This window comes from Barbus barbus (genome assembly GCF_936440315.1).
Source record: "Barbus barbus genome assembly, chromosome: 20".
NCBI classification, from domain to species: Eukaryota; Metazoa; Chordata; class Actinopteri; order Cypriniformes; family Cyprinidae; genus Barbus; species Barbus barbus.
This window is the reverse complement of record NC_136748.1, coordinates 11,670,109-11,694,495: the sequence shown is the minus strand read 5'-3', so window position 1 is coordinate 11,694,495 and position 24,387 is coordinate 11,670,109. Positions and strand designations below refer to the sequence as shown.

The 24,387-nt window shown below is 42.4% G+C and overlaps 1 protein-coding gene across 3 annotated transcripts; it reads right to left on the bottom strand.

Moving 5' to 3' along the window:
- Positions 1–384: 384 nt before the first annotated feature.
- Positions 385–5,251, bottom strand: LOC306886194 (collectin-11-like). 3 transcript variants are annotated; one of them, XM_079443133.1, is made up of 7 exons: positions 5,111–5,239; positions 4,551–4,681; positions 3,945–4,016; positions 3,492–3,563; positions 3,348–3,401; positions 3,128–3,223; positions 385–2,896 (listed from the first exon to the last, which is right to left on the bottom strand). In XM_079443133.1, exons 2-7 carry the CDS (start codon positions 4,678–4,680, stop codon positions 2,487–2,489), a joined length of 834 nt encoding a protein of 277 aa, XP_079299259.1. In that variant the 5' UTR covers position 4,681; positions 5,111–5,239; the 3' UTR covers positions 385–2,486. The 3 variants fall into 3 exon arrangements, with proteins under 3 accessions (XP_079299259.1, XP_079299260.1, XP_079299258.1); XM_079443134.1 differs by having other exon boundaries at positions 386–2,878; positions 5,111–5,251; XM_079443132.1 differs by having other exon boundaries at positions 2,355–2,911; positions 5,111–5,205.
- Positions 5,252–24,387: the final 19,136 nt, after the last annotated feature.

Sequence of the window (24,387 nt, the reverse complement as noted above, 5' to 3'; positions counted from 1 at the left end):
AGGTTCCTTATGCCATTGTCTGTTTGGTGTGATGGCCAGTGTAGAATAACAGATCAGTTTACACAAGCAGGTCGTCTGATTATGTTTGTAAAGTTCATTCTAAAGAGCTATTATGAAATTCAAGCACCCTCCATCTTTAAAGATTTATGAGAAAAACACTGTTATACGTGCAACAGAGGTGTACAGATTGCCACTTTGCCCCAAATTAATCAGATTTCCTGCCTGCTGTTATATTTTCATGCATAGTTAATTCCAGGACGACTTGACCTTGTCAGCACATATAGTGTGTAGAGCCACACGTGACCACTAGAGAGCGACAGATCCCTACTTTAACACACTGTAGGCCTACTCACTCAATGGCGTTAAGACAAAGATGCAACCTTGCAAAGAGTAAAGGAATTTTATTAGTGCTTCAGAAAAACATGCATCGAAATACTAAGAACAGACAACGAATGTTTTAGAACAAAACCTTTTGATCATGATATACAAATATAAATTGATTGATTACTGAAAATACCAAAGTCACATAAAATGCATGTAGTATAATGATGCTTGGAATATCTATCATGTTTCAGAAATAATTTACCATATTTACACAGAATTAGTAGTTAAAAGAGTACATTCTCAAGAAACCAAATAATGGTATTATTTATGATATAGTATTATAATTAAAGCAATATGGCCATGTGTAGTACTGTATTCTATGTTTGTGTATGTTCATCTATTGTTAAAAAAAAAAGAGCTTCTGTATAGGCTATCTGACAGCATTTCATAGGTCATTTCATACCACATTTATAACTTCAAAGCATGCTAAGGTTATAAAAAGACTTCATATGATGGGTAGTATACAATAAATAATATCTATTTATCCTTATGTGACCTTGACACTGTTCTATTCTGGCAATAATGTATTACATAAATGGGATGATGTATACTGGTAAACTGGGACAGCCATTTCAGTCATTTTACTGGGCAGAATTAATTTTTTTTGACCATTAAAAATACCATTTCTAACCTCAACAGTTCAGTCTAGAAGACGGTGTTATGTAAATCTGCTATTGTTAGCTATAGTTCTATGAGTGTGCTGACCTATTCAGTATATTAATAATAAACCATGTAATTCAAATTTGAATGGGAAGAAAAGTAGTAAAAGAGAAAAGTACTTTTGAACATTGATACACTGATAATAAGAAGAAATGTTTCTTAAAGGGGACCTATTATGCAAAAATCACTTATACAGGGTGTTTGAACACAGTTGTGTGGCTGCAGTGTGTGAAAACAACCAGCCTATAATGGTAAAAATCCACCAACTAATTTTTTTTATAATCTAAAAAAATCATAAACTCATAAAATCATAAACGAGCAGTTTCAGATTCTCCCTCTGTTCACGTCACCAAGGGAAAAAAGTCCCACCCATTTGTGACGCTGCCCTATGAGCATAGACACAGCCCTGAGTGAGAAGCTGCAGTCTGACTCCACCATTACTGATTACTTGCTGTTAGCTGCTGGAGATATACAATGTCAGCACCAAAGAGGCATTTCAAGTGTTGTGTGTTTGTGAGTCTATCACTTGAGTTTGTTGAGCTTATAATCATGAGTGGGACTTATAAAATTTATGATAGCATGCCAGCTATGTTGTTAACTATGTTGTTATTTACACGCTGTGCTCCCTGTTTGTGTAATTCGCGAATTTATTAAGCACAGTACAATCAGATGACTGACTTATAAACGGAGTATGTTTTCTGTAAAGACAACAGGCTTGTACTAATAGGAGAATGTTTATTTGCAAAGGCTAGCACTGCTATTGCAGAGCTTGAGCTCCTGAAGCTCCGCCCTCTTCTACGGGAGCACCAGCTCATTTGCATTAAAGCAACATACTCAAATACAGCACGTTTGGGCTCAAACCCTAAAAGTGGCCATTTTAAAAAGCTATAAAAATTATCTGTCGGGTATTTTGAGCTTCACATACACACTCTGGGGATATCAGAGACTTATTTTACATCTTGTAAAAAGGAGCATAATAGGTCCCCTTTAAGCAGCATTTCAGCTTATAAGAATGATTTCCGAAGGATCATGTGACACTGAAGAGTGGAACAATGGCTGCTAAAAATTCAGCTTGGCCATCACAGTAATGAATTACATTTTAAAATAATTCAACTACAAAACAGTTATTTTAATTGTAATAATAATTCAATATATTTCTGTTTTTACTGATCAAATAAATGCAGCTTTGGTAAGCGCTTAAAACATTCAAAATCTTACTGACCTAAATGTTTGAACAGCAGTGTATTATAATAATAATAATTAAATGTTGTTTTAAACAGTTTTACATGACGCCTAACATGTCACACTGCTATCACAGTTGCCAAAGATGACAAAATGTAGTAGTACTTCACTTTTTTTATAGAAATTTCAGCCTTCTTTAATACTGGAGTATTTTAAACATGTCTAAATGGACTTTTCCCCCTATAGGTTGGCAGTGAAGTTCATACTGTGTCCTTATCAAACTCACACACAAAGTACATAGTGAGGTGACAAGCCACATCAATCCACTCGCCTGAAGACACCATCTCGACGCAATCCTCGTCATCGTAAGCGTTGTTTGGCTCGCCCTCCCTCCACTTGCTGAAAGTGGTCATGGGTGAGCGCTCCACATACACAAAGTGGCCTTCTCGCTCCAGGTCGTTAATGCCGATATACACTCTACTGAGGCCAGCTGCGGTGACGTAGCCAGCGATGGCTCTGTTAGCCGCCGTGTCTTTGGGCATCGCCAGGTGTCCACCTCGCCCCTGACAAAACACCTCCGCGTCCCTGTAGCGTTTTTCCTCCTTCACCAGCAGATAGACCTTGCTGTCTGTCTCTTTGATGCCAGCGACAGCTGCGGGGGAGGGCAGGGCTGAAAAATGAGGATCTGAATTTCTATAATCACACGGCAGCAGCCAGCGTTCACACAAGTGCATTCTGACAGTCAAACAAAAGAGCTTCTGGCTAATGGGTAAATACTTTTGTCTGTGTGCAATCACCCTGCATATCAAAATGAACAACTGTATGAATCAACTTGACAACATCACATTATTGTAATCTCATAAACATTGGTAAACTGATTCATTCTTTCTTTCGGACATACCATTTTTAATGAACTTCAGCTCACTGGTTAATTGCGCCACTTGAATATCCATTTCACCAATCATTTTCCGTAAGGATGCACACTCACAGGGGACGCCTGAGGAGACAAATTAAATACGAGACCATTCACATGAGCAGTCCAAGCATTAAACTGGTTCCTAATGAGTTCAAATCAATTATCAACTGATATGAATTTATTTCTATTTCGGAAAGACCTATACCTGGCTCTCCATTTGGGCCCTTGGGTCCTGGATCTCCCATATCACCTTTTGTACCTAGAAAAAAAGAAGCCTATTGCATTATTAAGCAGTTAGACAAAACAAGCCTGATTACTTTCAGAACTAGAATTTCTTTCTCAAGCTTACCTTTGAGTCCAGCGGGACCCATCTTCCCATAACGTCCAGTGCTACCTTTTTGGCCTTTGACTCCGGGGGGACCTGGAAAATAACAAATAAACTTTATATGTAATAAGCACGGATATGAACCAAATAATGCATTCATTCCCAGAATGGAGTTTAATTTCCTTGTTTATCAGTATGTTGAGGCATTTATAAACACAATGACTGGTCAACACTGGCTCAGATGGGCTCACCTATTTCAAAGCAAGATAAAGGAAGTTTTAGGGGGCCTTCAAAATGTACACATTTGGCAGCTCCCTGTTTGGTCACTTGGTTTGAAAGTTTCATAATTCTTTTAACACCTAAAACGTCTTTACAGGTTTGTAAAGAACTTGAGTCATGTTTCATCATGTAAGTGAATAGTAATTAACAAGCACTGATGGAATTCGATTAAGCTCTCAAAACACGGTTTAGTGTTACCTGGCTCTCCAGGTGGCCCTATTCTCCCAGGTCTCCCAGGTGCTCCTTTCTCTCCTTTCTCTCCTGGTTCACCTATAGGAATACACAAACAAAGTCATACAAAGACAAAGACTTGCACAAAAAATTGTTTAAAATACACGGGTTTTGGTGTGGTTCCCCTGGTAAAATTCACATTCGCAGGGGCTAAATATCACATAATTGGAGTTGCTTTAACAGTGTTAAAGTATCCCAATTTCGTGTGAAAACCGCATACTTGTCAACACTGTATCACAGTTTCCAAACACATTGTGCAACACAATTATTTTCAGCATTGATAATAAAAAGAAATATTTCTTTAGCAGCAAATCAGCATATTAGAATGATTTCTGAAGGATCATGTGACACCGAAGACTGGAGTAATGATGCTGAAAATTCAGTTTTGCATCACAGGAATAAATTACATTTTAAAATGTATTAAAATAGTCATTTTAAACTGTAATAACATTTCATAATATTATAGTTTTTAACTGTATTTTTAATAAAATAAACGCAGCCTTGGTGAACATAACATTAAAGGGAGTGTCATTAGTGTGTATGATATAATGTGGTGTAGTTTATTTGCAGTACCTTTGAGTCCAGGGACGAGGATCTGGACTGAGCACGGTTCTTCTGGCATGTGCTGACCATAAACTGACCTCATTAGTGTCAGACTTAACACAGTGACCAACATGCAAGCCACCAGCTTTTCTCCAACCATACTGGAAACACAATATTTATGTTCATCTACAATCAAACACCAACATATTTCAATGCCATGTTGAATGGAAAGCATAGTAGCAGCTGTTATTGGATTCACAAAGACTTCAGTGTTCATAAAATGCTACAAAAATCATATTAGGGGATTCAGTGACAGAAACATCTCCACAGTCAACTGGTCTTGTGACATACAAGCAAAAGCAATCATAGTCAACACCATCTGCAAAGCAAATACACAAAAGCACACAGTAGTGTCCATCTTTCTCCCAAACGATCTCACCATCCACCTTCATTTCAAAGTCAATACTAGAGAATAAACAGTCACACCGTGATGTCTCCGATAACCACCAACTTTAAAGGTAACATTTGAGTCATCTCGTTGTTGTCTGTGCCACCTGCCGGACAACATATTGCTTATGAAATGGACTTACCTTCTGTTGAATTTCAAAGCCCACTATATGCAGCAGACTCAGGCTGTATATGGATCCAAGTGAGTTAATGGTGGTTTTCTCACTGGTGGTCTCTCTGAAATTTTTCATCTCACACGCCCTGCAAGAGACAGGCCTGAGAGTGAGCAAGTACGTGTAAACACAAAGATAAGAGTGGCTCTGCAACACTCCTCTCTGATAACTCCATGGGAAACATCAGGGTCAGTGACAGCACAAATCTTAACACATTCCTCTCTATTACACATCAAAAGCATTCCCAACAGTCACAAGTTTTAGTTATAAAATAATATTGAAGAGCTGATGTAGAAAGGAAAATTCATATATGTTATTTATGGGTTTAGATGCTAAAGCAAATTTTAAATAATTGTATCTTCACATACTGTAATGTACTGCAATATAAATGAGCAGAAAACATGGAAGTTACATACAAACTCGTTTAATTTGAGGTCAACCAGGATGATGAAAACTTGGGAACAGAAATGCTGCAGTTTGTGCATCGGCGCACAGGGTGGCAGTAAATATTTGCCAAAATTTCATCTGGAAAAATCCAGAAAACTATACTTTTCCTGTGTAGTGACCAAAAAAATTCAAAGCTGCTTTGCTAAGTTTTGTAATAGTGAAGTCATTATCAAAATATTCTATTCTATTCTATTCTATTCTATTCTATTCTATTCTATTCTATTATTCCATGGTCTGTCTGAATGCTCAATTCTGATTGGCTGGCAGGTATACAGTAAAACCGTTTAATGCAAAGGTAGTTCCAAGTCAGTTTAATCACCGTTCCATATTAATGCGCTGCTTTAATTGATGCACACTAACCAACACGCATCACTCGCTCGCACACACACACACACACACACACGGAGAGAGAGAGAGAGAGAGAGAGAGAGATTGCGCTGCACACACACATAAACTTGTTGTCAACACTTCCCCGTGATTTCTATTAATAAAATAAAAGATAGATACTAGATCGCTACATTATATTCTCCAGCAACGAGGTGATAAAATAGCTGTTTTTGAAGTAGCTGTTTGTAGAGAGAGACTAGCAGCAGGTAGGCTACCCACAACTGTCATTCTCTCTCTATCTCTCTCTCTCGATCGATCGATAATTAATTGAAATACATGCTATAATTCTTTCAAATAAATGTGATCTTTCCGCACTATTTCATCACTGTGTCTGATTTGAAGCAGGCAGAATGCGAAAATCAGTCATTTTTATCCATTAGGTCAAATATTGCGCTATAAAGAGCAATACAAGTTTTAACTTGTCTATAACTTGGCAAATGACCATGGAATAAGAGGGATAATCAACAGCTAGCCGTGCATTAAAGGATTTTAAATGCACTAAAGGATTAAAATCCTTTAATGCACGGCTAGCCGTTGATTATCCCTTACTTATATTATATTATTAGTAATACTTAGTATATTGATAACACTTGGTTAATAAAATGGTTCAATTTGTTAACATTAAATTAGTTAACGTCAACTATGAAAAGTTGTATTTTTATTAACTAATATTAACAAAGATGAATAAATACTTTAATAAATGCATTGCTCATTATTAATGCATTAACCAATGTTGACTAATCGGATTGTTGTAAGGTGCTGCCATAATATAATACAATATAATATTATGGTAACACTTTACAAAGTCCCATTAGTTAACATTTATTATTATGTTATGTTACGTTATGTTGTTATATGTTGTACGTTATGTTGTTATATGTTATGTTATATTGGTAGCACTTTACAATAAGGTCCCATTTGTAAACATTACATTAGTTAACAGTGTTGGGAGTAACACGTTACAAAAGTATGCATTACAGTAACGTATTACTTTTGCTCTAACGCAGTAGTGTAAGGCATTACTAATCAATTTTCAGTAATATTTTACTCGGTACATGTTCAGTAACGCTTGCTTACTGATGTATTACTCTTACCTTTATGAGCAAAAATTATGGCGCAAGTTGTTTCCATTGAAAAAAATTGTAATTGATTGCGCTGGTGCAATGTCCTGCACTTTAGCTTCCACTCTCCGCACAAACTACTGATGCAGCGCACATTTATCTAGGTTTAACGTTTAAACATTGTTATATGCTTGAACTGTTTTAGTATATCTATAGATTTTATTTTAGGCAAGTCATGATAATTTGAGAAGGCTAAATTGATCAAACATAAGCTATGATCAGCCTGCCGGCTTGGCCGTTACTTTAAGAAAGAAAAAAATTATTTAATGAACAAAAAATGCTCCAAAAGTTTTTCTAAATGAACTTAATAAAAAGCCGGAACGAAATATAAACACTTTGCCAGTAGGGCAGGGCTCTAGTACATTTAGTCATTTTAGAATGTTAAGTTCTACTTCTGTAGATATTTTGGTGAAAGTAACTCAAAAGTAATACAGGAGTCATGTAAGGCATTACAATTCTGAGACAGTAATATTGTAAGGTAAGGAATTACTTTTAAATAACAGTAACAAGTAATCTGTAATGTATTACAATTTGGAAGTAACTTGCACAACACTGTTAGTTAACAACAACTATGAAATGAAAAATGCTTTAAATTTATTAACCATAGTCAATTTTGAAATGTTCTAATACATTTTTTAAATCAAATTTGTAAATGTCTATATTATCTAATGTACCTGAGCTGACATGAACTAACAAAGAAAAGTTGTATTTTTATTAACTAATATTAACAAAGATTAATAAATACTGTAACAAATGCATTGCTCATTATTAATGCATTAACAACTTTAACTAATGGGATTATCGTAAAGCGTTACCTTAATATAATAATATAATAGTAACACTTTACAAAGCCCTATTAGTTAACATTTATTATATTATATTGTAGTATATTGTATTATGTTTCTAATGTTTTAATTTCTTAGTGTTTTAATTTAGTTTTTGTTTTTTTGCAACTGCAATTACTTTTGTTTTTAGTTAAGTAGTTTGGATTTAAATGAAACAACCTGAATTATGAAATGCTCTAGAAACCCTACAATTAATTTCCCATAATTGAATTGCACTTACAAATGAGTCACATGCCAGTAACTGACAATGAGGATCAAATCTACATGCACTGCTATTTGTATTCACAGTAATAAACAAGCTTAATAAAACCATTAAGGTGTCATTCATATCCAGAGCTCTGGTGCTCTTCTTGTGTGTTGCTAAGGAATATCCTTCCCTTGGTAACAAAAACTAACATGATAACGTGATGAGAAAAAAAAAATTCATTAAAATTGAAATTGTGCTGCAGCACAGTTCTCAGTCTGACTCACAGCTCATCAGCAGTGGCACGGCATGCCCAAGACTATGATCTTATTTCTGTATGTATGGGGCCACATGTAGTACACTCTGCCCATAGTGACTAAATAAACTGCATATATGCTACCATTCAAAAATGTTGGGTCAGTAAGATTTTTTTTATGTTTTTGAAATAGGTCTCTTTATGCTCACCAAGGCTGAATTGTATTTGTAATTGTAATTGTAATGATGCAAAAGAAACATCTCTTATTATGATCATTCACGAGTTCACACTTACATATATTTAGCACGAGTAAGGTAATGCGTATTTGGCGAGTATAGTAATGCGTAGTTGGCGTGCTGTCCTGGGGAAGGGCTCCAGGCTCAGGAATGGCCCGAACCCAGAGTACCCCCCCAAAAGGCAATTGAGTTGGACAGCAGCCAGACTAAGAACCCGCCAAATACGCACTGAGATCTGGTGGGAGCTGGTTTTGAGAAGTCGTTTTATGGTAGGCCGAAGCTTGCATGCTCCGTGGGAGCGGCTAGGCGTAGGATGGGTAGGCCCGACTGGCCGCTGGTGGACTGCGTGGTTGGGCGCCCGGTCGGGAGGAGGAGCAGCGTAATTGTGGCTCTGACCAGGGGGGCCCCGAGTTGCCTTGAGTGGAGCAGCTCACGGAGTCGGCGTACGGGCCCTGCTGGCCGTTAGCCCCTACTAATCAGAGGACAGAGGGCAGGTAGCTGACCGAGAGGGCCCATGAAGCCTCCGACTGGAGATCAAGACTCTGGACATCGGACGAGTGGGTCCTATCGGCTTGACAGATAAAAAGAGTTTGGGACGTCCGACAAGGAGGACTCTCGCGACATCCGACGGGAGATCAAGACTCATGGCATCGGATGGATGAGCCTCGCTTGTGGGCGGCAAGTATAGGAGCCCAGCTGGGAGAACTCTCGCCGACGTCTGACATGAGATCAAGACTCATTGCATGAGATTGGTAAGTCTCGCCAGGCGGGTAGGGAGAAAAGGAAAACCGGACTGGGAGGGCTCTCGCAGCATCCGATGGGAGATCATCACTCAGGACATCGAACGGGTAAGCCTCGCCAAGCGGGGAAAAAAAGATGTGAGGTTTGGCTGAGAGGTTTCAGACAGCGTTCAGCGGGGGGACGAGACCCATGGCGTCAAACGGCTGGGCCTCGCTGACCGTTGGACGGAAGGTAAGGTTGGGTGGCCGGGAGACTCTCGCCGACGTCCGACGGGAGATCAAGACTCGCTGTGTCGGACGGGTAAGCCTCACCAAGCGTGGGACTTGAAAAGGTAAGGTTGTCTGGCCAGGAGGCTCTCGCCGACATCCAACTGGAGATCGATGCTCACAGCATTGGATGGGTAAGCCTCGCCGGCCATAGGATAGAAAAGGTAAGGTTGACTGGCCGGGAGGCTCTCGCGGCATCCGATGGGAGATCAATTCTTGCTGCATCGGATGGTTAAGCCTCGCCGGTAGCAGACTGAAAGCCAAGATTGCTTGACCGGATGGCTGCTTTAGCGTTCGACGGTGGTTCGATACTCGCGGCGCGAGCGGGTAAGCATCACCGGTAGTTGAAAGAGAAACGTATTCTGAAGGCTCTTGTCGCATTCAATGGGAGAACAAGACTCGTGGCAATGGTCAGGAATGCATCACCGAGCGAAGGGCAGAAGGGCAAAGTTATGTGGTCGGGAGGCTCTCGCCGACATGCGGTTGGAGGTCAATACTCGCTGCATTGGATGGTTAAGCCTCGCCAGTAGGCAGACTGAAAAGCCAAGATTGCTTGACCAGATGGATGTTGAAGCGTTCGACGGGGGTTCGATACTCGCGCCGCCGGACAGGTTTGCTCGACCGGGAGGCTCCCGCCAGAATCCGACGGGAGGTCAATACTCACGGTGTCGGACAGGTAAGCCTCGCCGGTAGTTGAAAGAAAACCATCTTCGGAAGGTTCTTGACGGGAGTTCAATACTCGCAGCATCGGACGGATAAGCTTAGCTGGTAGTCAGGTGGAAAAGGCGAGGTTTGCTCGGCCGGGAGGCTCTCGCTGGCATCCGACAGGAGATCAATACTCATAGCGTCGGACTGGTAGGCCTCGCCGGTAGACGGACTGAAAGGCCAAGATTGCTTGACCGGAAGGTTCTTACCGCGTTCGACGGGAGTCCAATTCTCACAACATGAGCAGGTAAGAATTACCGGTAGTTGAACGAAAAACATATTCGGAAGGCTCTTGCCATGTTCGATGAGATTTCAATACTCGCAGCATCGGACGGATAAGCGTCGCTGGTAGCCGGATGGAAAAGGCAAGATTTTCTCTACCGGGAGGCTCTCGCAGCATCTGACGGGAGTTCAATACTCACTGCATCAGATGGTTAAGCCTCACCAGTAGATGGACTGAAAAGGTCAAGATTTGCTTGACCGGAGGCTGTTGTCGCATTCGAAGGGAGTTCAGTACTCACAGCATCGAATGGATAAGCTTAGCTGGTAGTCGGCCGGAGAAGCAAGGTTGCTTGACCGGGAGGCTCTCGTCGGCATTCGACGGGAGATCAATACTTGCGGCGTTGGATGGGTAAGCCTCGCCGAACGTGAAAATGGAAACGGTAGGGTTGTCTGGCCAGGAGGCTTTGCAGCATCTGACGGGAGACCAATACTCACTGCATCGGATGGTTGAGCCTCGCCGGTTGAGTCTCTTCAGACAGACTAAAGGGCCAAGGTTGCTTGACCGAGAGGCTGTTGTAGCGTTTGACGGGAGTTCAATAATCATGGCACGAGTGGGTAGGCATCATCGGTTGTTGAAAGAAAACCATCTTCGGAAGGTTCTTGCCACGTTCGACGGGAGTTCAATAATTGCGGTATCGGACAGATAAGTTTAGCTGGTAGTCAGGTGGAAAAGGCGAGGTTTGCTCGGCCGGGAGGCTCTCGCTGGCATCCGACGGGAGATCAATACTCGTGGCGTCGGACTGGTAGGCCTCGCCGGTAGACGGACTGAAAGGCCAAGATTGCTTGACCGGAAGGTTCTTGCTGCGTTCGACGGGAGTTCAATACTCACAACACGAGCGGGTAAGCATTACCGGTAGTTGAACAAAAAACATATTCGGAAGGCTCTTGCCATGTTCGATGAGATTTCAATACTTGCAGCATCGGACGGATAAGCTTTGATCAACAAATTACCTGCCTTTAGCAATCTTACCTGAGAATTATTTGGCAACACGGGTGGTTGTGCCGCTAGCGGAGGCCGCCTCGCGCTAGCATCTGGAAACAGAAGCTAGAGGCCCGGCTGCATACGGCGCAGCAGCCGGGAGAGCCGCGGTGAAGGCTGAGCCAAAGCGAGAGGCGAGTGAGGCTTTGCTGCAGTGAGAACTGGGGCACGGCCCAGGCTCGTTGAAGGCCTGCTGCTGCGACCCGACACTCGTGGAGTGGTGCGAAGCGAGGCGAGTTCGGAGCTTTTCTCGATCTATTGGCTGCCTTAGCGGCTGGAGTGGATTTAGGAGTGAGGTTGGCTGGTTTGCGCGGTGAAGAATAGATCGTGTAAAGCCGCTTTGTTTACTCTCCGCGAGGACGTTGCGTCGGAATTAATCAGCGTTTGCCTCAGGCTTAAATCCGAACCACTTTCCGATCGGAGGGATTGTTGGCACGGATGATATTCTTAACAACCTGGAGCTTAACACGCTCAAAACTGTGGAGATGATAGTGGACTTCAGGAGAAAGCTCCCCTGCTCTCCCCCCACTCACCATCATTAACAGCACTGTGACTGCAGTGGAGCCATTCAGATTCCTGGGCACCACCATCTCCCAGGACCTGAAGTGGGATATTCACATAGACTCCATTATCAGAAAGGCCCAACAGAGGTTGTACTTTCTTCGTCAGCTGAGGAAGTTCAACCTGCTACAGGACTTGCTGAAACTGTTCTACTCTGCCATCATTGAATCCATCCTCAGCACTTCAATAACTATCTGGTTCTGCTCAGCTACCAAATCTGACCTCAGAAGACTACGGAGAGTAGTCCGGACTGCTGAGCGAATCACTGGTACAACCCTCCCCACTCTCCAAGAGCTGTACTTATCCAGAGTGAGCAAAAGGCCTGGTAAAATCACTCTGGACCCCTCACATCCAGCACACTCCCTATTGGAACTGTTACCATCTGGTCGAAGTTACAGAGCTCTGAGTACCAGAACGACCAGACACAGAAACAGTTTCTTCCCTCAGGCAATCCATCTCATGAACACTCAACAATAAAAGTGGAACACACAACTATAATACAGTACATTATCCATTCACCACACTCACTTATTTTATTTTTATTTTCTCATTTCTAATTTGCACATACTTGACTTGTACATACATAGTTGTCTATATTATATATTGTGTTTTTGCTGCTTTGTACATTGCCTATTTGGATATTTGTATATTATTTTTTTATTATCTGTGTCCTGTCCTGTTGCTGTCTTTCTGTTGCACTGTGGAGCTTCTGTCACTACAACAAATTCCTTGTATGTGTAATAAAGCCAATAAAGCTCATTCTGATTCTGATTCTGAAAAATTGTTGTGCTGCTTAATATTTTTTTCATGATTCTATGATGAATAGAAAGTTCAAATAAACTTGAAATTATTAATAAACAAATTTATTTAAAATAAAATATTTTGCAATATTAGAAGTCTTTACTGTAAATTAAAGGTATTCATTTATTTATTATTATCGTTTAAAAAGTGGATTGAAATAATCACTGTTTCATCGGACTGTGACATTTATTGAATGCACTTCTATGATCTGTGTATAATGCATGTGTGAAAATAAAATTAAAGAAAGAAAGAAATGTACTGTTGTAACTCTAAATCCTGAAAATAGTTTAAAATTCTCAGAGTAAATGGAATAAAAATGGTTAACCTTTTTATTTTCCTTCAATGATAGCTTAACCCCCTCTGTTTTGTCTGACATTGTCCTGTCTCTGAACTGGAGAGGACGAGGATAAAGTCTGAATTTAAAAAGTGTGCTGTTGGATGTTTTGCTCCAGCATTCTGCTCCACTAAGGCTAAAAGCCCTCTGTGGATCAGAGCCCGGAGAGGACGCAGCCTTGACCACCGGAGCATGACAGCCATAGAGGCCTGTCTGACTTCACCTTCAGAAGGGTGGCACTTTGTGCTGTCAGGATCAGGAGGTTGGCAGGTGGCTCAGCCGTCGGACGTAATGCCCATTCAGCCATCTAAGCTCATTAAAGGTACTTATTTTCTTGAAAGATGAGTAAATAAATCACGCTGTGCAAGGGTGCCAACTTCTACTTGTTAATCAACGGATGGTTGAAATAAATCCCAGTGACCTGGACGTTGTGCTTTTAGAAGCCCTGTATTGCTATAAGTTGGATGGAAAATATTTTTCTAATACCTTGTAAAAGTTGTTAATCATCAACATATTTGGTTTACTTTTTTAAATAAAAAAAGGCTTTACATGTAGATTAAATGCAAATACATATACATGATAGAATGTTTCACAAAGAATTAAACCATTAATAAAACATGATTAACCCCCTATATATGAGTATCAATAAATTTCTTGGCTCATCTACATGCTTCTCTTTCCTACACCTCCACATTACGCAGGTCTCTTCATCACAATATGCCTCGTGTTCACAGTCAAGACATGTATATGTGCTATGAGGGCTATTTCAAGCACAAGACAGAAACAAAAGCCATTATGAAAGACAGTGAGCAATAAGACAATAACACTTATAGCTATTAATGCATGAGATCATATTGCCCCAGATGTGTCAAACTAAAGTAGATACATTTTTACATAAGACTAGTTATTTCATTATATGTCTGTGGTCCAATTAGGGTAAAATATTTATAAATTATAAATATAAATGTATATGGCGTGTGTTTACATATAAGATTATATTATATTCGTAAAAATTTATATAAATGAAAGTCAAAGGTATGACACCCTTGTCCACCATAATAGCTCTATTAAAGCTGTCCTTTATTTTTTATTGTTACTATATTTTAATAACCCCTTTTTGCCTTTAGTAATCAATAATAAATGATTTTGCAGTATGACAAATGTATATGTAAAAAAAACATATATTTCATGTACTATTTCAACTGTACTAAACATACATTCATACACAAATCCACATCGTCTCATCAACTACCAATAAAACCACCTATAAATATGTGCTTTTTCTCTTCAGTTCTTCTTTCTCTTATTTTGATGCATCACTGTGATGTTTACTGGCACGTGAAACACTTTATGGACATGTGTAAGAGGGTGTGGTCACTGTGGTGTGTATGTGTGCACTGACAGCGCTGTATTTGGTCTTGATATAAAACATGATTACTCACTGACTGCATTTTCATATTACTCAGACGCAGCGGAAAAATCATCAGAATATCAATGAAGTCCTACAACCTCACGACAGCCACAATGCGAGCCACGAGCCATTACATGCTCACACAGAAACATCCATTTATTTGAAGGAACGGAAAGGACTCTTTCATCTGAAAGTGTTACCTCAGAGGCATGCCCTCTTGTTCATGAAAACGGCATGTGGTGAATTTTGATGCCTTGAGGAATTGCTCATCAGCTCCAAGTTTATTTCCCTCCAACATGATAATGGTGCTTTATTGTTGCATTGTAAACTTTTCATAGAGACCTTAGCGCTTATCTTACATCTGATGACTCGACACAAAATTACTTTGCAGTGTGGACACAATACCTAAATCTGGAGCCAGGATATTAGCTGCTGGTGAGCCGCTGACAGATCTGGGGAACCATGCGTTTGATATATCATTTCTGCAAAAACCTTCAGGTGAAGCTGTGCCTTGATGAGTCATCATATAAATAAAGAATAGAGAAAGAATGAGGGAGAGGGACAGAAAAAGAAAGAGGACGGGACAGGGACGGTGAACATATGGAAAAGATGACTTTCAGATTCTGGGTTCAATATGAGTTATGCTCAATCAGCAGCATTTGTGGCATAATGCTCCCTCGTAACACAAAGTCACGATGAGGCACTTACAATGGAAGTAAATGGGGCCAATTTATGGATAATTTAACAGCAGAAATGCGAAGCATATCATTTTAAAAAAGCACTTACATTAATTCATCTGCTAAAACTTGTGTATTATTCAAGCTGTAAAGCTTGTTTCAGGGTCATTTTAGTGTTATAGGCACTGCACTGTCCTGGCAACAGAGTCATAAATTGGATATAACTACACAGAAAAGGTTAGGAATCAATTTTTTTCCACACTAAAAACATGTTAACATATTTGTTTACATCTTGTGTCTGTACAATGGCCCTAAAGGGATGAAAATGGTGATGAAAAAAAATGTATATTTAAATGCATTTGTGTTCTCTTGTATTCGCTCACTAAACTTGTGAAGTTTCTCATTAGAGACGTGCTTTTGGCCCAGTAGTACACACTGCACAATACAATGAAATTAGCTCAACACAATAGAAACAAGTCACAACACAACGAAAACAAGCCGTAACACAAAGGAAACAAGTCAAAACACAACAAAATAAGCGCAACACAATAAAATTACCACAACACAATGAAAATAAGCCACAACACAAAGGAAACAAGTCGCAACACAACGGATACAAGCCACAACACAATGAAATTAGCTCAACACAACAGAAAATAGCCGCAACACAACACAACGGAAAATAGTCGCAACACAATAAAATTAGCACAACACAATGGAAACAAGCCACAACACAAAGGAAACAAGTTGTAACACAACACAATGAAAACAAGCCACAATACAAACGAAACAAGTTGCAAAACAACGGAAACAAGCTACAGTGTTATAGGCACTGCAACTGCAGCTTTCTCTAGTGAATGCAAAGTTTCTTAGGGAAACGCAATAGTTTTGTGAAAGAATGCCAATGTTTTGCAAGAAAATACCAAGTTTCCTGGGGAATGCAATACTTTTCTGAGCGTACAAAGTGGGAGAACACAACACAAGGGAAATTTCAATACTATACAAATATAATGCAAACCCAAAAGCACTGAAATATAATTGTTCCTCCCATCTACTGTTGTAACAGCAAATTAAAATGAAGCGCCTCATTGTAAGAGATTTTTGCAGGAGGGACAAGTGGAAATTAATTTTTGTGATCAACCACTTAATTCTATTGACTGAGCTCTACTTTTACTGAACTCAAAATATTGTAACAGGAAAATGTCCATTTCCCAACTCAAACGGCCATTAAATGAGCAGTGTGACATCTCTAAAAATAACCAGACCAACCGCCATCAATCCCCGCTGACACGTACCAGGAAAACAGACCTATAGGAACCCTAAGTGCCACCAAGGTGAATAAACATCATTAAAACATCAAAATGGGTGCACAGTGTAAATAAAAACTACCTTCTACTCTCTTTTCACCTGGAAGGGGTTTAACTAGATCATAATCTGGCATCCGATGGAATGCTATCCGAACCCCAAACCCTATCATTGGCTCTTACATCTGTAATCTCCCCTCCAGAGGTAACTATTTTAGCAAGAGGATTGGATATGAGTGGCTGACCCAGTATCAGCTGTCCTCCATGTCTTTCCTTCGCTCACGTGTCAAAGCAGCGACCAGCGCTCTATTAACATGAATCTTTCCAGTGTCATACATCATATTGCAGATTACGGTTGCCAGGTTACTTCGCACCAACATTCTAAATGTGGTCACATGCTTCAACCCAGAAATAGAGAAAACTATCTCAGATGCAGTCTAGTTAGACATACGTTTTTTGACAGAGATAACATATCGTAATGGATTGGCAGGGAGGGGGCAGTGATGCAGAACTCTTCACAGTTATATAGGTCACCACCCTGAGGATGGCTTTTACAACTTGGTGAAATACATACTGTATCACGAGGGTCATCCGAAAGTACAACGCTTTAAAAAACTTTGGCTTACATAACAACGTCTAACTGAGATCCGCATTTCCCTATATCCTGCTCTGCAAGCGACAACACTATTGTCTAAGAAGACTATCAGCAGATGAAATAATGTGTACTAAAGAAGTTTGCAAGCGTATAAATGAGAAAATCAAAACAATTGATATTTTTGCCTTTGCGCTTCACAGGGCTTTAAGATTTTCCAGTGCAATGTGCAAACTGAAGCCTGATAATATGGATCCTCTGGCCCTTGTTTTGCAAGCTCTCAGTGGAAAGAGGCAGAGACCGAGGGGGGTGGACACTGAAATCTGTTCAATGGCTTGTGGGAGCTTGGGATTTCTCTCCTTAGCTTGAGGCTGGTTGGGTGGTGGTGGAATATTAGGCTCCAGAAGGCTGGCAACGCTCTAAGCATCGTGTAGGCATCGAATCTACAATCTAACAGATCTAGGACTGACTCACAAACACAAGCGGGAGTGAAATATTTCACATTGCATAGTGGAGAATGCGGGCAATGCCAATGGCTTGCAAACCACGGTTTGTATCCAACACAGTGAAACGATTCAATGTAGTTTTTCACAAAACAGCTTTATCAAATTTGTGGAGAATCTGTCGAAGCCAAAGGCCGGCAGAAGAGGCTTGCTCCCGCTCCTCGATGGGTTAACTAATACATCCAAATTGAATTCCACTCTCCGAGCAATGTTAAAGCCAGGAATAGATCAGAATTCCATCTGATCAGTTAACGCATAATTCATTTAAGTCTCTCCCGTCTCATGGAGCTTTACTCAGTCTGTGGAGAGCATTCTCCTGCTAATGCATCCATCTGAGAGTGCTTCGACATGATGGATCAGACGTGTGCTGATAGCCTATTTTCCAAATAGATCTAAACTAAATGTACTGTGCATGCATCTGAATTATAACTCAGCTTTCCTGTTTTTCAAACAAAAATGTCATCTTTTCAATGATCAGTATTCCAAGACAACTTTGTTTTATAACAAAATGCAGCTTACCAAGACGGTATGTTTGATTTTGTAATCAGATGGTGATAAATCAAATTGTTTCTTTAAATATGAAAATGTTTCAAAGCAGTTTCCCAGAGGGATCAAATATAAACCGTAAGAAACACTACGTCATCAGTGTCACGTTCCCTCTCGGGACACAAGGAGCGAGGAGACGTAGGAGTTCCAAATAGCACATTTATTGGAGAGACACACACAAGGAGACGAGGAGCTTGGGGAGAGACGAACATCAATGACGTTTAAGACCGGACCCAGGGGCTAGGGAACACAGGGATTATAAACACTGGGAAATTATCAAGGAAGAACAGAAACAGGTGTGGGGCAATCACATGCAGGGCTGGGGACACATTAACTACTAATTAAAGGGACGAGGATGGCCAAATAGGGACACGAGAGGAAGGGAAACACAAGACAAGGACTGACATTACGCCCCCCTCCGGAAGGCGTGTCCTCACGCCTAACACCATCCAATGGGGAGGGGGGGTGGGCGCTCTGGAGGCCTCCAGGGCGGTGCCCGTTCCAGGGGCCATGGCGGGTCAGGGGACTCGGGAGGCCATGGCGGGTCAGGAGACTCGGGAGGCCAGGGCGGATCTGGAGACTCGGGAGGCCAGGGCGGATCTGGAGACTCGGGAGGCCAGGGCGGATCTGGAGACTCGGGAGGCCACGGCCTATTTTTTTCGGGCCCAAGGGGTTCTGTGGCCTTGGCCCTTGGCCCGGCCACACAGGCTGTGACCCTCTTACCCCCCCCCCAAAATTTTCTTGGGGAAGCTCCCCCCTGGGAGCCACAGAGGAGCGGGCTCTGTCGGGCGCTCTTGCAGCGCGGACTCTGTCGGGCGCTCTTGCAGCGCGGACTCTGTCGGGCGCTCTTGCAGCGCGGACTCTGTCGGGCGCTCTTGCAGCGCGGACTCTGTCGGGCGCTCTTGCAGCGCGGACTCTGTCGGGCGCTCTTGCAGCGCGGACTCTGTCGGGCGCTCTTGCAGCGGGAACTCAGGAGGGCTGGACGGAACCAGCGGGAACTCAGGAGGGCTGGACGGAACCAGCGGGAACTCAGGAGGGCTGGACGGAACCAGCGGGAACTCAGGAGGGCTGGACGGAACCAGCGGGAACTCAGGAGGGCTGGACGGAACCAGCGGGAACTCAGGAGGGCTGGACGGAACCAGCGGGAACTCAGGAGGGCTGGACGGAACCAGCGGGAACTCAGGAGGGCTGGACGGAACCAGCGGGAACTCAGGAGGGCTGGACGGAACCAGCGGGAACTCAGGAGGGCTGGACGGAACCAGCGGGAACTCAGGAGGGCTGGACGGAACCAGCGGGAACTCAGGAGGGCTGGACGGAACCAGCGGGAACTCAGGAGGGCTGGACGGAACCAGCGGGAACTCAGGAGGGCTGGACGGAACCAGCGGGAACTCAGGAGGGCTGGACGGAACCAGCGGGAACTCAGGAGGGCTGGACGGAACCAGCGGGAACTCAGGAGGGCTGGACGGAACCAGCGGGAACTCAGGAGGGCTGGACGGAACCAGCGGGAACTCAGGAGGGCTGGACGGGCACGAGCGTGGAGCCGGCACTGGAGGGCACGTGCGTGGAGCCGGCACTGGAGGGCACGTGCGTGGAGCCGGCACTGGAGGGCACGTGCGTGGAGCCGGCACTGGAGGGCACGTGCGTGGAGCCGGCACTGGAGGGCACGTGCGTGGAGCCGGCACTGGAGGGCACGTGCGTGGAGCCGGCACTGGAGGGCACGTGCGTGGAGCCGGCACTGGAGGGCACGTGCGTGGAGCCGGCACTGGAGGGCACGTGCGTGGAGCCGGCACTGGAGGGCACGTGCGTGGAGCCGGCACTGGAGGGCACGTGCGTGGAGCCGGCACTGGAGGGCACGTGCGTGGAGCCGGCACTGGAGGGCACGTGCGTGGAGCCGGCACTGGAGGGCACGTGCGTGGAGCCGGCACTGGCGGGCACGTGCGTGGAGCCGGCACTGGAGGGCACGTGCGTGGAGCCGGCACTGGAGGGCGCTCTGGAAGCGCGGACACTTGGGGGCGCTCGGGAAGAGCTGAGCTGGGCGGGACCAGCGGAGATGCAGGAGAGCTGGGCGGGACCAGCGGAGACGCGGGAGTCCACCTGCGAGGAGCAGGCACTGGAGGGCGCTCTGGAAGCGCGAGTTCGCGGGGGCGCTCTGGAAGCGCGAGCGGCGGCGGGCTCGGGAGAGCCGCGGACGACGGCGGGCTAGCTCCGACTCGGACCCGGAAGTCTCCCAGACACCGGTATATTCCTACCCTCCAGGTCAATCCTGTGGTGTCTGGGAGGTCCATGGGGTAGTTGTAACAGGCTCCGAGCCGGAACAGATGGAGGATGGCCGCGTCGTGCAGATCCGAACTCTGCGCGAGCCCGCAGAACTCCTCTGCGTACTCCACGAAGGGAAGCTCGCGGAGTATCAGGGCGCGGAGGCGGGCGGCGAACTCCATCGCCATGGAGGGAGCGGGAAAAAAGGAGCAAACAAAAAACTTTCAAAAACGGAAAACAAAACGGGGGAAAAGGAGCGCCGCTTACTTTGTGGGTCCGGTCTTCTGTCACGTTCCCTCTCGGGACACAAGGAGCGAGGAGACGTAGGAGTTCCAAATAGCACATTTATTGGAGAGACACACACAAGGAGACGAGGAGCTTGGGGAGAGACGAACATCAATGACGTTTAAGACCGGACCCAGGGGCTAGGGAACACAGGGATTATAAACACTGGGAAATTATCAAGGAAGAACAGAAACAGGTGTGGGGCAATCACATGCAGGGCTGGGGACACATTAACTACTAATTAAAGGGACGAGGATGGCCAAATAGGGACACGAGAGGAAGGGAAACACAAGACAAGGACTGACAATCAGATATGAATACTCTTTCTCTCCAAACCACAAGATATGTTTAGCGTCTAATCCACACCATGAGTTACTAAAGAAACAAACTGTCACAACAAGCTGTTCAGCCGTCTAAATACTGCAATTGGCAAAGATGCTTATTTCTCGGTTCTCGCATTCTGCCATATGGATTTTGTTGTGTTGTTAATAAGCACCACATGTATTCACGCATAAACTTCTGGAAAATAAACTGCTTTGAAAACTGAGTAGCCTGAGGTCACCCAGAGGGTTTGTGGCACTGAATTAACACGAAGATTAGATAAAGCAATATTACGTATATGCAAAAATTTAAATTCTGTCATTATTTATTCACCCTCAGGTGATTTCTCTGTCTTTTTTTCTGAGGAACTTATAAAGGTTAAACATTTTTACATATCGCTCTCTCATATAACAGAATTTCCTACACTGAAGGAACTGCATTTGTTTACCTGCATGTCTTTTGACCATTAACAAACATCAAAGAGTTGTGAACATGCAAATTTGTAGTTCAGTTATTTGAAATATTAACTTAAAATACCAAAGGGTACTTCAAGCAAATATATTAGGTCTGGTTGACCAAGAATATGGGGAATTCCTGCCATACAATGACAGTTTAGAGTGACCCTGTCTATTATGCTCCAAAAAAACTAAACCTTCTAAACCTCCAAAAAAACCACCATAATAATATTCTAACAGTAGCAAAATAGACTGGCACTATATTCGAATCCTCTGAAGCAAAACAATAGCATTGTGTGTTCAAGATGGTTTTCTAGCACATTCAAGGGAATGATTAACAATGATAATGCTGTGTGGACAAATTTCATGTTTTTTTTTTTTTAAACATGGTCATTAGGAACTGTTATTATACTGATTTATTTATTTTATTTTTTTCATACATGAAAAGTCATGGAATATGAGTGTGAAGATAATGACAGAAGTTTCATTTTTGAGTGTATTATTCATTTAACAAAATAAATGTACTGTGATGTAAATGAAATGTGGTTTGTATATAAATGTCCTGACATTTCTTAAGGGAATATATCAAGACATGTCCTGCCTCGGGTCGATATCTCTACATTACATATAGCAGACAGATGAATGGGTGTAAAGTCCATGTGTGCCAAAAAAAAAAAAAGAATGCAATGTTGTTAGTTCTGACTGAGGAAACAGCCTGAAATTGGAAAGGGCAAGAGGAGGATGTGGAGGTGAGGAAGTAGACACTGCATTGTCTGATGGCATCATTCTTACACCACTATGGTGGAATAATGTGGCAGTTAAAGGAGCTCCAAGCACAGGATGTCTGGAATGGTTTATAATGGATCCCAATTTTGACATCCTCTTTCCTGCCTCTCCAGTGAGTCTCGGTTACACAGCTTCCATATTACCATGTTATCTGTCCATTTAAATTTGATGGACTTCCAGTGACTCTCACTGAACCTTGCGTTTTGGTATTTACCTATACTGTAGAAAATGCTCTGAGAACCGCCAACAGTGCGTCACATACTTTTGCCCTCAATATATTCATAGTGAAACACCTGTAGAAAACAATATGACACCTTACGAAGGTGTTGGGAAAAGAAGATTTGTGCTTTCTTCGTGATAAGATTACCAAGCATGTGAATTAAAATCATATTCGTATATAAATGTCCTGACACCAGTTTCTTGCTCAATTCGATTAAGTCCAAATGGCAATGGGCATGTGATGAAAGTGCTCGGGTCAGATAGCTGTAGGCGCTTTAAAATGGTCTTCGAGGTGTCTGGATGATCTCTTGAATTTTGATAAACTTCATATATTTAAATGCAAAGTATGGCCACCGATCTTTGCTAAAGATGACTTTGGGATGTTTCCCTAATGCAGGCCAGATATAATCTGTGTTAGGGAAACTTTCATGGCTGTTTTCCCAGTTGCAAATTAGCCAATACCCTAGGTTAAGTTTCACTGACAATAGTGATTCTTCATTCATGGATTTCAGCAGTCCAGCACCAAGGCTTAATCTGTGTCTGGGAAATTGGCCCACATTGTCTAGTCACATAATACCTTATTGGCATCTTCAAAACAAAGTAGAAGTCATTGAATACTAGTGTACAGATGTCGTTCTCTCACTCCTTTGAGCCAAGATTCTGAGAGCGTCATTACAGTTGTTCTGACAAAAATGCATCAATCAAGACATATCGAGCAGACTTAATTGCCTGCGTTGACAGTAAACTAAACAGAGGCTATTTTCATAATTCATCAGAGCCCATTAATGTCCAAAGAATTACCACAGCCTGATGATTTATGAATCTCTCAGCTCAAGTCATTTTATGGTGTAAACTACTGATGAAAGACCAGTAAATTTGGACCTCCTAGACACATTTCTGTTGCTACTGGACAAAGACAGACTCATTTTTATAAATACTTTCTAGCCAGGAGCTTTCAAACTAGGATCCAGGGACACTCAGGGAGTCACAAAAGAGAAAATTATTTACTTTAAAATTATTTAAATATATAGACATACACACACACACCACCATTAAAGGGTTTGGGGTCAGTATTGTTAATTTATTTATTTATTTATTTTTACATTCAGCTTTGCTATCACAGGAATAAATTATGTTTTGAAATATTTAGTAAAATAAATAAATCACAATATTGTCATTTTAATGCAGTGGTCTCAAACTCAATTCCTGGAGGGCCACAGCTCTGCAGAGTTTAGCTCCAACCAGCTCCAACTCACACCTGCTTGGAAGTTTCTAGTAATCCTGAATACCTTGATTAGCTGGATCAGGTGTGTTTGATTAGGATTGGAGCTAAACTGTGCAGAGATGTGGCCCACCAGCAATTGAGTTTGAGACCACTGTTTTAATGTATTTTCAATCAAATAAATGCAGCCTTTGGTAAGAATTCTTCAAAACCCTTAATGAGCTAGTACACCCACTCTTCAGAACACAAATTAAGATATTTTCAATGAAATCTGAAAGCTTCCTGACCCTCCACATAGAACAACACAACTACCACGTTCAAGGCCCAGAAAGGTGGTAAGAACATCATTAAAATAATCCATGTGACATCAGTGGTTTAACTTGAATTTTATGAAGCTATACGAGAAAACTTTTTGTGCACAAAGAAAACAAAAATAATGACTTTATTCAAGTTCAATTTGTGTTCCGAAGATGAATGAAGGTCTTACGGGTTTGGAACAACATGAGTGTGAGTAATTAATGACAG

Bases quoted from the DNA above. Each gene is read 5' to 3' on its own strand.
- LOC306886194 (XM_079443132.1), bottom strand. From the start codon at position 4,680: ATGGTTGGAGAAAAGCTGGTGGCTTGCATGTTGGTCACTGTGTTAAGT. The intron at 3,564-3,944 runs GTAACACTAAAC...GTTATTTTCCAG, and splicing joins AGGGCCACCTGGAGAGCCAG to GTCCCCCCGGAGTCAAAGGC. The intron at 3,402-3,491 runs GTAAGCTTGAGA...CTTTTTTTCTAG, and splicing joins GGGTCCCGCTGGACTCAAAG to GTACAAAAGGTGATATGGGA.